General features: G+C 44.4%; 1 protein-coding gene across 1 annotated transcript in view; it reads right to left on the bottom strand.

Annotated features, from left to right (window-relative positions):
• Window positions 1–16,902, bottom strand: part of CACHD1 (cache domain containing 1) — a 119,516-nt gene that overhangs the window by 4,186 nt on the left and 98,428 nt on the right. Inside the window, exons 16-25 of the mRNA XM_034653618.1 lie at window positions 16,211–16,333; window positions 14,842–14,941; window positions 14,633–14,749; window positions 12,289–12,449; window positions 11,873–11,959; window positions 10,673–10,789; window positions 9,331–9,482; window positions 7,874–8,035; window positions 6,476–6,553; window positions 5,747–5,848 (exon numbers count right to left, since the gene is read on the bottom strand). Coding sequence (XP_034509509.1) covers window positions 5,747–5,848; window positions 6,476–6,553; window positions 7,874–8,035; window positions 9,331–9,482; window positions 10,673–10,789; window positions 11,873–11,959; window positions 12,289–12,449; window positions 14,633–14,749; window positions 14,842–14,941; window positions 16,211–16,333 — 1,199 coding nt within the window. The remainder of the gene's footprint in view (window positions 1–5,746; window positions 5,849–6,475; window positions 6,554–7,873; window positions 8,036–9,330; window positions 9,483–10,672; window positions 10,790–11,872; window positions 11,960–12,288; window positions 12,450–14,632; window positions 14,750–14,841; window positions 14,942–16,210; window positions 16,334–16,902) is intronic.

The raw sequence follows: 16,902 nt of genomic DNA, 5'->3' as shown, positions 1-16,902 counted from the left end.
TTACAAGTGAGGGGGTGGTGGGGGTGCTGAGGGGCAGTTAAAGGGACCGTGCCTTGGAGTCAGGATGCTAAGACTCGGAGAGCCCCAGTCTCAGGAATGAAGATGAGTTTTGTTTTAGGCATCTTGATTTGAGAGTCTGTGGAGAGGTCTAGCCAGAAACGCAGGAGTGTTGACCATGAGAAGTCAGCGCAGAAGAGGAGGAGTTCATGGACATTCAGGTCTACCATCACGGAGAGTCTTCTTGGGGCCAGGTTGGGGGGCGCTCACCAGGAAAAGGGGTAAAGGTGAGGCCCCAGCTCCTGAGAAGCCCACAGTCAAGAAGGGAAAACAGGTGTTAAAACTGAGGCAGACCGAAAGGAATACAAAAGCTGGTTAACTTGGCTTAGGATACCTGAGGAGGACACTTAAGGTAGCCCTCATGGGAGAGAAGGTGTTCATTAGGTAAAGACAGGGGTGGAAAGGCACTGCAGGCCAGGAGGTAAGCAAATACAAAGACACGGTAGACTGCAAATCTCTGGTGGGCTTGGGGGATGATAAAAAGCTCGGTATGGGGGAGAAAGACACAGGAGACACCGCTAGACATGAGGGCTCAGACCAGATCAAGAAGGCTGGTCGAGCTAGGAGTTGGGATTTAGGATAACAGGCAAGGGGGTGGAGGAGTGGCAATGACATAAAGTGCTTGATGAGGATCCCTTGTGGCAAGAAGGAGGCTGGACAGAAGGAAGGAGGCATCAGAGGCTCAGAGGATAGGAGGGTGGAGTACTGGCCCGCGAGATGATGAGGACCTGAAGGGACAGTAGCGGTGTTAAGAAGAGCAAGGGGCTGGCTTCAAGAGACCACTGGCGTGCAGAGTAGACTGAATTTGGTGGCCAAATGGACTTGCCTGGTGAAGATGCCAGGCGGGTTGTCATCCTTGGATAAGACTGAGGTTTCTAGGTTCCGGGGCTGGGGAAACAGTGTGCCTTTCCTCAAGAGTAAGTATCAGGAGCCCTAGTGAGTTTCTCAGCTTGGGCAGCTCTCAGTGGAACGTAAGACCGGACGGCAGGCTCTGAAACCCCAGCTAAAAAGTGCTATGTGTGCTTATGCTGCCATGTGCTTTACCGTAGGGGCCTTGAGGAGAAACTACACTTTCGGCAAAATCTTGGTGTCTTTGTTGATTATTGTTGGCCAGCCTTTAGCGCTAGGCTGTCTTTATCTTGCCTCCAAGCATATCCTGAATGGCTTCCCATCTCCACTCATTTACAAGCACCCATGGTAACTGTTAACTCATTTGCACATTCGTGACAGGCCTTCTGCCGGGCTCCCCCTCCCACCCTCCCTTGTCTGGCTATTGTGCTTCATGCTTCAGTTTTTAAAGGTCTTCTCTGGGAAGAAGCCCAAACCCCAGCCTTCAGCCCACATGCAGTCGGATGCCCCTTCTGCGAGTTTAAATGGCATTCTGTGCACATCTCTCTTAGATTTTTACTATATAATAAACTTCAGGGCTGTCTTGTCCATTAGCAAATTATCTCCGTACTCTGAATACTCAACACTGAATGCCTCACACAAAGCAGGCACTTCATTTTTCAAAATCACATTACTGTGCTCCCAAAGCAATGGCATTAATTTTTTGAGTTATCTGTGGTTTTCTCTGGTGTGACATTTCCCAGGCTCACCGAATAATGAAGACAATCCAGGACTCACTGGGCCCTGCCCAGGGCTTCCAACTTAAGAGTCCAGGGATGCCCTCAACCTGGCTGGTTATAGGCTCAGGTGGTTTTGATGGTAGAGCTGTTCCCAAAGCCACTCAGGGGCACCCGCATTTCTCCTGTTCTTGCTTTCTGATGGGAAACCCCCCAGCAGAGGCTCTTCCAAAGTGAACCACTTGATCTGGGGACATTGCTCAACCCCTCTGTAACTTACTCAGGCTTCCTCTTATCTCAATAATTAATGAAAATCTGGAGGGAGGGATAGCAAGCTGTGGAGAAGGAGGAAAAAGCCAAACACATGCTCTCACTTAACAAATGGAGTGTTTACTTAGCACCAGGCAATTCTGTTGAGTGCTGGGAACAGTGATGAATAAGACAGACTCAGTCTGACTCATGGAGGGGGAAGCATTATTGAAAACACAAAGGGTATCAGCAAACACTTTCAAAGGAAAGATTTCTTTACTACCCAAACGTGTACACAGTAAAGTCTTTGCAAAGATGACCTTAAGCAAAAAATAGGCTTCAGAAAGGAGGCCAGGTGTTCATTAAGAACAGAAGAGTCAAGATTAGGCTGTGGCTCTTTGGTATCCTGCTTACATATTTAGCTGATGGTTCCTGAGAAACCTCTCTTGGTGGTTAGGGATGTTAGGTCCCTCTGGGGGAAGGCGTGGGGGACGATGACTCACCCTCCACCTTGTGGTCACGGAGAGTAACTGCAGGAGAACATCTGTGCACCTCTAGAAAACGGTCTCACCGTGCATTGTGTACTTTCGACATATTTGACAAAAAGGCTCAGCATTTGCCTTTTAAGCTTTTTGGAATTCGCTTCACTAGGAGGAAATTTCTCTTTTACAAAGAAAAAATGTGGCTTAATATACACTTGCATAACGTTTCCAATGAGATAGTAACCAACACATGAATTCACAAAGAACAAATATACACTGGTGGTTTTTAACTTAAAAATAAGCCAGTTGATAATTAGAACATGATATTTTCAGGGGCGATAATGGGTGGAGCATATATAGATTAAAAGCATCAGTAGGGAGTAATTTTTTTAATCACTACTTGTGAGAGTAACAATAAATAGTCAAGGGCTGAAAAACAATCATTCTAAGTGGTCTTCAAATACTGACAAAATTTTTTGTCAATTTCAAGAACTATTCCTATTTTGAGTAGTTTTTTTAAGATAGAAAAATTAAAATAAAATTCCTTTGAAACACAAAACTCTCTTGGCCACATTAACTACCACAGACCCTTGAACAACAGAGGTTTGAACTATGTGGGTCTACTTAGAGGCCGGTTTTCCACAAATACAGGACAGTACTGTAAATGCATTTTTCTCTTATGATTTTTTTAACATTCTTTTCTCTAGCTTACTTTGTTATAAGAATATATAATATGTGTAACATACAAAAAGTGTCTTAATCCACTGTTTATGTTACTGGTAAGGCTTCCGGTCAACAGTAGACTATTAGTCTTTAAGTATTTGGGGAGTCAGAAGTCTGATGTGAATTTTTCACTGTGCCAGGGGTGGGGGTCAGTGCCCCTTATGCCCACAATGTTCAAGAGTCAACTATATTTCTAAATAAAAATGCAGCTTGGAGTTTCCCAAGTTTGGCTTGGTCACGTTCGCTTTTAATTCTAGGAATATCACAATTCTAAACCATACCATGAAAGTCTAGTCTGTTCAGTACTTACATATTTATGTATTTTATTCTTTTGAGTTTCCCTTTCCTGTATCAGACGGAAGGACTCATGTGGAAACATGCTCATTGGGTTGCAAAGAACCACGGGGCTAGGATTTTACCAGTTCAAGGGCCAGCACCAATGCCACCTTCCCCCCAGGGGAAGTCCATGATTTACATGCAGATAAAAGTGAACTCTCTCTCTATCTTCTTTGTTCTGGGCCTTTAAGGACGCTGTCACACAGTTACAGTTTCCTGCTAGACTGTAAATTCCTTGAGGGCAGAGTGGGTATGGAGGTGGGGAGGTCAGCCCTGAGCTCAACATGCCTGCCATATGGTATCACATTTAATGCTTACAACGTCACCAGGGAGAAATTTCTCCTCCCATTTTTATCAGTAGGACACTATGGTCCTAGGTAGCCTCACTAAGATATCATAACCTGCAAAGAGGGGGACGGGGGCTCCCAGGGAGCTGTACTTGACCCTATCTGGTAAGCTCCCCCACACCCTCTGCCTCACAGAAACGAGGCCGCCCCTTCACCAGGTCCCTCCACGGGCGGAGCAAAGAGCAGGTGCCCAGTACATTCACCAAGTAACAGAATAGAGTTGAGGAAGACGCACGTTGATGAAACAATTCAATTAGATTTCCTGGTCACAACGTGGACCTACGGCTTATTCTCGGCATCACAGGGACACGGGCACTTGATGCTGCCACTTTTAGTGACCCACCATACAGGCTCAGGGATACAACAACATGCAGTTCAATGCTATTGATTTTGTGGTGCATTTGGAATTAGGTGGCGTGCCAATGCCTTCCGTTTTTTTTGGCATTGCATTCTGTCTGCATGAGAAGCTATTTTTCATTCCTTGGGGATAACAGGGATCCAATTATTGTGAAAAATGAAAGAAAGCAAGCCCTTAGCTAGATTCCTTAGCTTTCAGATACTGACACTGCACTCTTCCTTTTATCTAAGCTGTTGCTTCATATGCCATTTTCCTAAGACAATGGGAGAGCTAACCGAACATCGCAAATGTCACTCAGAATTCCAATTCCGTATGGAAGCGATTTCTATCCGGGGAGAGAGAGAGAGAGAAAGGATTCGGTATTTCTGCTGAATAAGAAATTATTTCTGTTGAACTTTAGTAACCTCAAACCTGTTTTATTATTCAAAGGAGAAGAGGCACAGAACTGCCTGGCAGAATGAATTTATGCAGGTTCAAAGGTTTTTAGGGAAAAAAAAAAAAGCAGAAAGTCAAAGAAATTGAAAAATTTAAGTTGTGCTTTGACTCTCCATAGAAACCTGAAGTTTCTACTGAGTTGGTGGGAACAATGTCATTCGAAGCCCAAATTAGGAGCCTCCAATTTACAAATCAGAGTTTTGGCTTCTCCTGTTTTCCAAAGGGAGCCTGAATCCCTGGCTCTCATATAAAAGGCAGCACTGGCTGCCTTGATGAGTACCCACTCCTGCATATTTTAGCACAGAGGTGGAAGCGCACTGATTGAAGACATCACCCCCCCCCCCGGGTAGATGTGGGGGAAGAAGAGTTAAAATAATGCATTATCTATGCATTTAAAAAAGACCTGATTCTGGGAAGAAAAAAATTTCTGGAAAATTAAACCACCCTATGAAAAATCAAAAGATCTTCCAATTACAGGAAAGGCCCCACACTCCTGCCACTCCAATATGTCCGCTGTTCTCTATGACACCAAGCCATATGAACCCTGGCAAGGTAAGAAGCTAGGTGGTGGCCCCAAGTCCTCGGTACAGCTTGTGGACTTAATTCACAGCCTGCTCAGCCTTGGTGTCTCTTCACAGTCCAGCCCCTACCCTTTCTGAGCATCTCAGAGCCACCATCTACAACCACTGTGACACACTCTATACACCAGTCCCTTTGCCTCTCATATCCTTTGCCCCCAACTGTTCTTTCACCACCCTTTAGGCCCAGTGCAAATTGTTGTCTGCTTGGTGAAGTCTTCCCTGAACTTCCAGACAAGGCTGCGGAATGCCAGAAGGAAGCATGGACTCCTGCCATGTCCCAAGCATATGTGACTGAGAGTGCCCTTGAGGATGCTGGTGTTTGCCAACTAACAATACCAAGGATCAAGCGGAGTGGTAAGCAGGCTCTATTTAGACAATGTGAATCCTTATGCATACAGAAGACCTAGAAAGCAATCTGTGCGCCCAGAGGTCCTCTCACTTATGCCTGGGAGTGCCGAGACATAATCAAAGCTGCCCTTGGCCATGTCGGAATGTGTCTTTTGGAAAACTATGCCATAGTAATTAATTTGAGCGCAGAACAGGAGGGGAAGTGTGGGTGTGAGCACCGGCCCACAGGAGCCCACCAGGTTCCTCAGAAGAAACTAGACCTTACCATGATCGCTTTCTGTTCCCGATCGACCCCAGTAGCGACGCCTCCTTTCTGGGCTGTGCGCGTGTCGTTCGATGACTGCAGCTATAAACCGAGTATTGCTGACTGCGGGAAGCAAGGACAGTTAGTCACTCTGATGTCACTATCTCTATTTTATCAAGTACATTTGCTCTGAGTAGGCTCATTTACACGTTGGGGGAGCTATTCTTTGGAGAGAGAATAAGTCATTTTTTTAATTGTGAGGATTAGCGGCAGTGAGAGGTCCCTAATTACGCCCTCCAACATGCATTAAGAAGATATATCCTATAGAGTCGAAGGCCAAGGTATGTATCTCTAATGGAACTCTATTTCAATAAAGAAACACTCTTCCCCTCCCCCCCCGAGGTATATACGCTTAATTCCCCAAGGGATTAAAACAACGTACACCCTGATGACTGCCTTTCTGAAATAATACTATGCTGGAAAGCACGGAGGAGGAGAAAGAAAATGTAGGGCGAGGGGTTTTAGGCCAAAGCACTTCATGCAAAAAGGAACATCATGAAATCTTCTAAGATTTTCCTAAAACAAAGCAAGCACCTACACTTATTCCTAAGGAAAATCAGGGAGGAAAAACTCCAGTCATGTCAAAGACTCTTACATTCTAATATAAGCCCAAAGGATATAAGAAAGAACGCTTATTCTGGGTTAGCCTCCTGCTGGCACATTCCACAATGAGGCAGCTTGAATACTCACTGATGCCTCTGTCCTCATGGCTGTCATCGTCCCTTTCATCTCTGTCATTCTCCAGGTTGGACATACGCACTGACATTTCTACCCATCATTAAAAAGAGAGAAACATGACTATTTAATCAAACACTATCACCCACTTTAATACCCTGTGGAGTGTCCGTTTGATGGCTGGGTGACAGTATTCCATCAAGAATGAGTCCAAACTTGGAAGACAATAAACTGATGTCCCATATATTTTTTTTTTTTTTAAAGGAGGAGGGAGCAGGAATCAGAAAAGGGAGGACCAGAAGTGAATAATCAAGAGAGACACCTGAAATTAACTTCTGAAGAAAGGAGAAAATAAGGTGATGGAGGCTAATGGATGTTTAATCCTCTACTAAGGTACCTGAAACAGAAGAATGGGGTCTAAAGCCATGGCTGACTGTACTGATAAAATGGGGTTACGAAACCCTATCAAAGGCCAGGCATAAGGTAACACTGGATGATAGTCACATCCTGATCAAGGGGAAATCTTGGTACCCAAATCTTACCAAGGGGAAGGAACTTTGTGATTAGCTCTGTTACTCAAGCAGGCCACATTACCCCAAGATCTTCCCTCCTTTCCCCTCATCAGGGTTGCAGCCACAGGGAAATATCCCAACATCAACCTGCTCGTACTGCTGCAAGGCTGAGCAAAGCAGCTCCCGACCAAGTCCAGGAAGAAGGGTGAGCGAGCCTTATCCCCATAAAGGTCAGGTTAACATCCCTGGGGACTTTTAGGGAGGCCGGGGACGGCCATTCAATGGTTTTGTCCTTGGAAGCGAGCACAGATACCATATTTAACTGTTGGTATGGAAACCATGATTGCAGATTATTCATGTTGTATCTGACTTCAATTACTTATACCATTTAAGGGATGTGATTATTGCTTTGAATATGTTCATGCACAGTATGTAATAACAGCGGCAATAGAATGGATTCACGGTCTTGCCACTCGTGGCCTGGGCTATCTTTGCTTCACCCGTCTGGAACAGCAGAGACAGCACATCGGAGCCGAGGGAAGAACAAAACTTCCCACTCAGCATCCCAGCTCCCCCGCCTGCCTTATTCCAGAGGCAGGCTGAGGTAGGCTCATGCTGCAGAAGAGGAGAGAGCATCTAGGGATTTTCTGGGGAATCAAAACGAAGCTCACAGAGAGCATCTAGGGATTTTCTGGGGAATCAAAACGAAGCTCACAGGGTTTAGACACTCAAGAATGAGCCACGGGCTAACGGAGGAAAGGAAGCTTTGGGGACTTCCGAATTCTACTCCATGGAAGCGGAAAATGCAGTGTGCTGTTCTTTTAAGTGCTTCGCAGCTTACGCGATCAGCTGCTAGAGGCTGCTGCCCCCTGGAGGAGTTTGGATTCACCTTGGAACTCACCTTGGGCAGCCAGAGGAGACATGTGCTGATGACTCCGGCGATGAATCTGATGGCGGTAGGCATACACAGCAAGGACCAGGACCATGATGCAGCCCATGATGCCTCCGGCCACGGGACCCACGGGGGCACTTTTAATCATGTTCAATGTGACCACCTCATCACCTTTGTTCAAATAAACAAACAGATGTCCCTTGTAACGATTTCTCAAGTGTGGCAGGAAGTGAGGATGGGGGTGAGATGGGAAGGAACAGAGCAAGGTGGGGTTTGGTGGAGACAAGGGCAGCTACTCTAAGTTTTGAAGGAATCAAAGAGAGCCCACCAGAACATGGGAGTAGGGCCTTCCTTTAATCCCTGGTCCTCAATGTAAATGCTGGTTGCTCGGCGTAAGAGCACCCCTGGCAAGGACCACTAAAACCAGTGCGGAGATGAGAATCACTTACATATGAGCTGCCCAGGTCCGAAAGCTGTGCTCCCTGGGTGTGGACTACTCTTGGAAGAGAAGCCATGTAGTACAGAGGGGAGGGCAACGCGGGCCTCTTAGCACAGATTTATTGTACCTGGTGTCCTTAATGCCAATGGATCCGTCACATGACCTCTAAAAAGGATCACGTTTCAAAGCTTATGGGTTCCCTTTAAAACACGATTTGCAACCCCACGCAGGAGACTGCAGGTGGGCATACAAAGGGATGTCTTAGAACAAGGTCACTTCAGCTGTGTCCTCACCTGGTTCAGGAGTAATGCGTGAGCTCAGGACCCTTCCTCACATAGGAGCTCTTCTTCTACACGCAGGTTAATGTGGGGAGATGTTAAAAAAAAATAAAGGTTTAAGCAGCTCACCTGCCAGGTAATCTTTAGGGCCTTGTGCCAGCTCCAGAAAGACACTGAGGAAATCTCAGCGGAGGTAGGCAGGTGCTATTTTTGAGGTCTTGGGGCCTGATCCCAGACATGTTCCTCCCTACAGGGTCCCTGTCCCCCACCCTAGGCTACCCAGACCGCATTAGATAGCCGTGGCTTCTGCTGACCCCAACACCTTAAGGACTGATTTGTAGCCACAAGACTTTGGCTTTGCAAACGTTGTAAGGGCAGGCTGCAGCAGGAGACCGACGTGCAGTGGTCACTCCACCCATCGCTGGCCCTGTTCTCCTGACAGCTGGGACTCACATTCAAACCGACCCCACAGTTCAGCCACGCAGGAATCAGGCCTGATATTTCTCAGAACAAGCTTTACGGGAACGAATTCCAGGCTTGTAAAATTTGGCAGGAAACATGGCTGCTTACCCTGCACAGAATATCTAGCCAGCTTTGAAGGTAATTATCTGCCTTGGTTTTGTAACTAAAAACGACTGGCAAAGGAAACAGGAAAATAGAGTAGAGGATCATTAAGAGTTGTATCCTAGTGTAGAGGCAAAAAAAAAGTATTCAAGAATCAAAATATTCCGAGTTCCCAACAAACATACCTATTGCTCCCATGTCATCCACATAAGGGCTTTTGGCTCCCACGATCCCCCCGAAGCATTCTTTCTGGGGCGCACAGTAGGATTTGTCCAGGTGAGTCTTTCCATCGCTGTCCACCATGCACCATTCACAATCCAGCACACCAAAGCAGTCCCTGCCAGAAAGACGATGCTGAGCGTTGCAGGAAGCAGGGCCGGGCAGGGGACAGCATATGGACTTGGGCATCAGAAAGCTCTCAAGAGCTCCATTACTTACTAGGGCCATAAGTCCTTGAGCTTTAGTTTCCTTCCCTTATAAAAGACGACTAGCAACAGTCTGCCAGGGGAGAGCTGTTTTATGTCTCTCAACAGCTTGGAAAGGAGAGAAATAAAACTGTTCTCTCTGTGGATCATACCACAAAATCCACACATCACGGATTAGTACAGGATTATCTCAAGTCATCTTAAAAGACCAAATGGCCCCAAGGTTTGTTAGATTTTGGCCTGACCCCAAGTGTACGGTCATTTAAAAGAAAAAAAAAAAAAGGAAGGAAGGAAACATGGTCAAATAAGTTGGGGGAAATAGCAGATAAGAAAAACAGCTTTCCTTACTGCCAGTTTCTTAGAACTTTTAATATTTAAGTGCATGACTTTCTAAAAGGATGCGTGCAGTGTTTCTCAAATTTAACTGATTTTGAGTTACTGCCTAACACCCCAAATTCTTCTACCTGATACCTGACCGTTCCTTTGCTAAAACACGCACTAAACATAGAACTGGCTGCCCCTTCCACCCTGATTGTTTAATCAAAATGGCACCTGCAGTCGCAAGAAGCAAATCTCCCCACTCCCACCCGTGTAGCCCAGCACAACCACTCTCCCCATGATGGCTGGTCCCAAACAATCCAGAGAGGAGGGACAGGGAGTAGGCGACATGTAGTTGGTGGTTCTCAAAGCTACCATGAAACCTATCTGCTCTCTAAGGAAGCCGAACTGATGAGCTATGATGTGTCACACTCAGAGCTGGGTTCTGCTTCAGGAAGCCAAGAGTTCTGCCCCCTCACCCTGGCTTCTTTGGGCCATGTCCTCTCTCATTCCTTTTATTCCAAGAGTAACTTTCCCATCCCCAGATGAGGTGACTAACATGCAGTACCAATGCCAAGTAGCTACAACAAGTGGAAACTGGACAACATTAAACCTGCCAGGTAAAAGGCTCATAGGAATCACTTTTGGGTCTGAAAATATCAAGAAGGAGAATGTTCAATACCAGTTGGAAAAGCTCAATGAGGCTGCTGGTCACCCTTCCTTACTGGGTTCTACTCCCACAGCGATCGTGTTGATGTTAAAGCAAGCACTGGGCAAGGCTTACCCACTCTCCATCCTCTGACTGCACCTGCTGTTGACACACTGGTGAAGGGCATCTTGCAGGCCAGGGTCAAGAGCTGTGTACGTCACTGGCTCCTGGTGGACCTCGCAGCTTGGGTTTCTAGGCAGGAGCAAGTCTGGAGGTTAGGACCAACACCACCCACATTCCAAACTCATCCTGCCTCTGGCCCCTGATAGCATCAGACAGAGCAGGGTTTGAATCCTGGCCACTTAACTAGATGTAACCTTGGGCCAATCACTTAACCACTCTGAGCTTCAATTTGTTCATCTTTGTGTACGATAGAAGTTATATATACGTATATAAATAAAGTCATAAATATCCCACAAAACAGGAATGTATATAATCGGAAAGTTATCTCCCTGACTTATCACTCTAAATCTTTCTTTTCTGAGGTAATCAATTTAACAGTTTAATGAGGGTCCCTTTCGACATTTTTTTCTCTGCTTAAACATACACCTGTGTATCAGTACACACAGGATTCCTTCATTTAAGTTCTACAGAAGGGATTTACCCCAATTTATTTAACTGTGTTTTTAAGATTTGTCACTAATATAAAGAATGCTGGATTAGGCATAAGCATGTGTGCATGAAAGGAAAGCATAAGCGTGTGTGCAAGAAAGGCACCTACAGATTTATCACAAGGGCAATTTGAAAACGAAGAGATTTAATGTGCATAAAGTATCTAATGCATGGCAGACACTTAGTGAATGCCTGTAACAGTCTAATAGTTTTTGCATGGACCATATATAATTGTAAACATTTTCATAGCATTTAAATGTAAACGTGAAAGAGGACTTCATTTTAAGGCTTGAAAACTGACTCAGTGAACAGTTAAGTCATTAGAATGAATCATCTTCTTTTTTTTTTTTTTTTTTTTTAAAGATTTTATTTATTTATTTGACAGAGATAGAGACAGCCAGTGAGAGAGGGAACACAAGCAGGGGGAGTGGGAGAGGAAGAAGCAGGCTCATAGCGGAGGAGCCTGACGTGGGGGCTCGATCCCATAACGCCGGGATCACGCCCTGAGCCGAAGGCAGACGCTCAACCGCTGTGCCACCCAGGCGCCCCTAGAATGAATCATCTTCTTATACCAAAACCCAAAACAAATCTATAAAGGAGGCTCCCAGTGTGCATGTGTACAACATATAGATTACACATATTCATGTAATATGTGTATTTTACCGGTTCTCTGCATTGGTTAGGTTGCCGGTGCACTCGTTGACCTCTAGAGGGCACTCACAGGGACATTCGCATTCATTTTGTTCCATTCTGAAAGGCAAAAGGAAAATCACTATGCAGAGGGTCAATGACAAACTTTACATTGTACATGTACAAGAAGGAAAACAGAAGACATTGTGAGCTAATTAAAAGGGACAGTTAAAAGAAAAAGTTAGGACCAAAGGTTTAAACATATAATTGGTCTCAATCCATGACTCTTCGGCAAACCGCACAGCTGGAAATACCTCTATAACCAGGACCTTCTTCTTCTCCAGGACACACCCCTGTGCTGTTTATTTTGCAGATGCCCCTTCAAAATGACTGGCATCGGTTCAGATATTCAACAGTGGAGTAAAGAGAGGCCCCCATTGCATTTTTACCGGTGACAGTTGAGACAGAGCCGATCCACCATGCTACAAGCACAGAAGGCGAGAGAGTCGCACGTTTCATTGACGATGCCAACGAACGCATTGGTTCCTGGGATTCTTGCCAGTCTGTACTTAGAACAGTGGCTGCCATGCACGAGGTTCGTCAAATCTCCCTAGAGACAATGGAGGTGTCAGAAGCGACAGACAACAACGCAAAGATTCAGTCCTACCATGGTGAAAACAACCCTTCAACCGCCTGCTGAAAATAGCTTACTATGAAACTTTATTTCTGACTATAAAAGTAATATATAGCTACTGTTGAAAGCTGGAAAAACAGAATTTTTTTCTTAATACCATCAGAGATCATTCCCAGTTTCCATTTAACAGCTGTGTATATTTTATTCTTTCATCTACGCTTATACAGATACAACTCTTATAGCTGTTTTTGTAATCTTTTTTTTTTTTAACACATTACAACATATCATAACATGAAAATAAGTGCAAGAAACAATGAAAGAGAACTTTTGGGTGAGGAATATTTTAAAATGCATTCAAAGGCAAACCTAATCCACCAGAAAACATGCATTCCCTGTCCCACCTCGGATAACAAACCTCTGTTCTTCTAGAATAATAAAATTAAAAACCAGGCTCGTTAAGAGTCCAGTTTCCTGCTTCCAGAATATTCAAATATTAAATAATATTTGAACAGAATATTTAAAGAACTAAAGCAAGCATCCCTTTCTTCATTCATTGACAAGAAAATGTGATTTCCAGCTTCTTGAAATGCCCGATTCATCTACCATACAGAAAACCAAAGATTCAAGAGCAGCACTGTGAAGTTGAATATGGTCTTTCTTTTCTGCATGTGTGTCCAATGTTGTAGGCCAACCACGTAATCCTGTGTTCATTTCCATGCCAGTCATCCCTTATATGTGCGTGGTGAGGATAAGCCAAACTCTGAGAATTGTGGCACCAAATGGATTCTTAGAGGTCTAGATGAATTTTCCACTGCCTGGAAGATGCCGCCTCTACTCTATCAGCAATCATGTAGGCCTATCATCCTGTTAGCTCCACAGGCCAGGAATGTTCCAGCTCCATTTTGGAATACTTTGAGCCATTAAGAAATTACTCTAATTCATCTTCCACTAAAATTTTGCATTTCTGAACAATTTCTCCCAGAGCAGCCTGGCTTCGCCTGAAGGCTCAGGAACTCACTGTACAAATGGTAGAAGATACAGAGGAAATCAGACTTTCCTAGAAAGGCCTTACCTGGCAGCTTCCTTCTGATCACACCCAAGTGTGTCAACGTCTCCTTTAAGGAGCGTGTTTCTTAGAATGGGGTGAAGTCAAAACAGAGTAATGACGAGTTCCTTTGCTTTGAAAGCACAATCCTCTTCATCTATTCATTTTTTAAAAAGTTCTATTTATTTGATAGAGACAGCGAGAGAGGGAACACAAGCAAGGGGAGCGTGAGAGGGAGAAGCAGGCTTCCCGCTGAGCAGGGAGCCCGATGTGGGGCTCGATCCCAGGACACCGGGATCACAACCCGAGCTGAAGGCAGACGCTTAACGGCTGAGCCACCCAGGCGCACCCATCTATTCATTTTTTAAACTATTCTGTTCCCCAATTGTTTTTGCAACTGCTTTTTTGAGAGTTGGATTTTCAATCAACCCAATACATCTTTAAAATTTTTAATTACACATTTAATGATATAAATACCTATTCTAAATAAAGAGCTTCCTTCTTGTGAATAACTTTTTGAATGCTGGTACTGTCATTACCCATTTTAATTCTCTCCCAGCTAAGATTATTTGCAAATTAATAAGAATATTCTTAAGATCTTTAACCATGTCTAGGTAGTTTGCAGTTATCTCAAATCAAATACTAGAGTACTCTAAGCTACCAAAAAAAAAAGAAGTTATTTTTAAATGATCTACGTGAGAGTTCCCATCTAACTGGGTGGATGACCAAGAAATGACCTAATTTGGCTTTAGGAATGTAAGGAGGCTGCATGATCTCTGGAAGACAGGAAGAGGGGAACACATGATGCCACACATATTTACATAAGAGTGTGGGAACAGACTGCAGCAGACATTTCAAAGGGCTTCGGCTGGGTGAGTCTTTAAACAAACAAAATCAAAACAAAACAAGTGTGAGACCTTAAAACACTCACTTCTCCATTCTGGGCTTTACACTCCGTACCGGACAAGCTGGGGAGCTGGACTGAGGGCCTGCCCGGTCATTCTGTAATCCTCAGCCAATGACACCGGCCAGCAGTCCTATCCAGCTATTAACTAGGACTCCGTTTCCTATTCCATGGTGGGATGGGATGTGAGGACGCGAGGGATCAACTTACCACAAGGCTGGTGTTGAATTTGTAAAACCTTTGGACTGTTCTGTCACTGAAGCTGTTGCACAGGTTTTTCTTTACAAAGTTGGGGTGGTTCAGGATATCGTTTGCTACCAAGGGCTCCTAGCAAGGCCAAGCAGACAGAAGACACAAGCCATGTAATTCATGAGCCACAGGCTGGGGGAGCACGGAGCTTTCAGCCTTGCAACAAGTACCTTGTGGGTAATATGCTGTTGTTCCACAGGTGCATGTCCTTTGGGGTCAATGAGGGTTGGATGTGCCACCAGATAACCCCTGTCCTCCATTATGAAGCACCTGTGCCCAAAACAAGTGACATCCATCAGTAATACACACTTTCTACACTCTCAGAGAGCATTTATCCCACTAGCCCCGAAACAAGTTGCATCTATCTCAGTAAAAATTAAATGAAACAAATTCACTGAAGGTCAGCTGGCAGGCAGGCAGATACGTTATTCTTTTTTTTTTTTTTTTTTTTTTTTTTAAGTGGGCTCCACACCCTGCATGGAGCCCAGAGTGGAGCTTGAACTCACAACCCTGAGCTCAAGACCTGAGCTGAGATCAACAGTCAGACACTTCCTGGAATGAACCACCCAGATGCCCCAACAGATACATTATTCTTGAGCTGATAGATTACCCAGTGTACAGTTCACGATAATGAAGTGACACCTGACTCTGAGGCTACCTACCTAGTTCCTACAGAGTGTGTCCACTTAGTCCAAGGAAGATGGACTCAAAAATCTTTTGCAAGGATATGTAAGTGGCAAGTTTATTTGTTCTTCAGAGGAGGGAGACTCTGAAAGAAGCGGCCTTGGGTATTCATGGGCACAAACTTTAAATCAGCCATACAATTTCTTCTTTTGATGATAAATATATATAAAATACAACCTTCCAGGACATACAAAAATATACTTGATGGAAACACTAAATAAGCAATGTTAGAAGTGCTCTAACCAAGACTACACGCTGCGCTATTTTACTCTGCATTCGTTGTAACAGTTTGCTGTGAATGCTTTATTTCCCTATTAAGGGCCAATGAAATTCAGCAGTGATATGATGCAGGGGCCAAGAGAGTGAAATAAGAAAGCTATTTTAAAAAGCGGCCTGCATTAAATCAAGGGAATACCCTGGCTTTGATCAGACAAGTTCTTTTGAAATTAGGAGGTGAAGACTTTTTTAGTTCCATGAGCCTCTTTCTGGGGAAATGTAAAAAGGAACAGTCCAAGTGCCTGAAATTCCCACAAAGACTTTGGCTTAATAACTAAGTTAATATCAGGGAAACCTCTAATTATTGACTCAGAGAGAAACAAGGGCTTCCAGAGAATTCTGTGCCACAGTTATTCTCCTTGTTATGAGACAAGTCTGTTTATCATGCCATTTATCATAAATGGCATGCGTCTTAGAAAAATGAAAAAACAAAAACCTTCGCAATTGAGCACCCAGGCCATGGACTGAATTTCTGGTCTTGACCATGACAGTGTGGTTGCCATTCGACCAGAGATACTAGACATCATTTTCTTCGTATTTTGCAGCTAGATAGGAAATGGGTGTCCCTGAAGGGCTTACCGGATTTTGTTGCCACCATCTTGGTTACAAACTGGTAATAAGTCCATCAGAACCTTGTAGAAGTATCTAAGTGTGAAGTCGATGCCCATCACAGCCACAGTATGCCCGGAAGATAGCTGTGTACTTCACGTGGAAAAGACCAATGAGAAAAAGAGGCATGTCTTAAAGGTAAAAGTTATGTTCAGTCATAAGCACATTGTATGGTACTAGAAATACACGCCTACTGTTCCTTCCACATTTTTCACCCCTATAAAAATGATCAACTAAATGACTGATTTAGCATAATACAGAGATTTGCTGAGAGAAAAACTTAAGGCTAAAGGTAGAATTTTCTAATAAGAATGGCCCAAAACACAGGCAGCTGTGGAATATGGCTAGCCCTGACTTTAGATGTTCAGTGGCTGGACTACTCTTTGGCAAGAATATAGGAGTGGTAGGAAGAGGCATCAGTGGGAAACTGGATGCATGACTACTATGGTTCCTCCCAACAGGGAAGCTCTAGACAAGGAACCTGAGTGATCCTTTTAATTATTTCCCTCATTTTATTGATAAGGAAGCTGGGACCTACCGAGTGTTCACAATTTATAGGTGCTCTGGTGGGCATGTGAGTACATCATTTCAATTGCTTCTCACAAAAACTTTATGAGGTATTATTTCCAGAAGACTGAAGCTTGGAAACGTTAAGTATTTGG

The sequence above is a fragment of the Ailuropoda melanoleuca genome, chromosome 2, assembly GCF_002007445.2.
Source record: "Ailuropoda melanoleuca isolate Jingjing chromosome 2, ASM200744v2, whole genome shotgun sequence".
Taxonomy (NCBI): Eukaryota; Metazoa; Chordata; class Mammalia; order Carnivora; family Ursidae; genus Ailuropoda; species Ailuropoda melanoleuca.
Note: the sequence above shows the minus strand (reverse complement) of the source record. Positions and strands in the feature narration are given on the sequence as shown.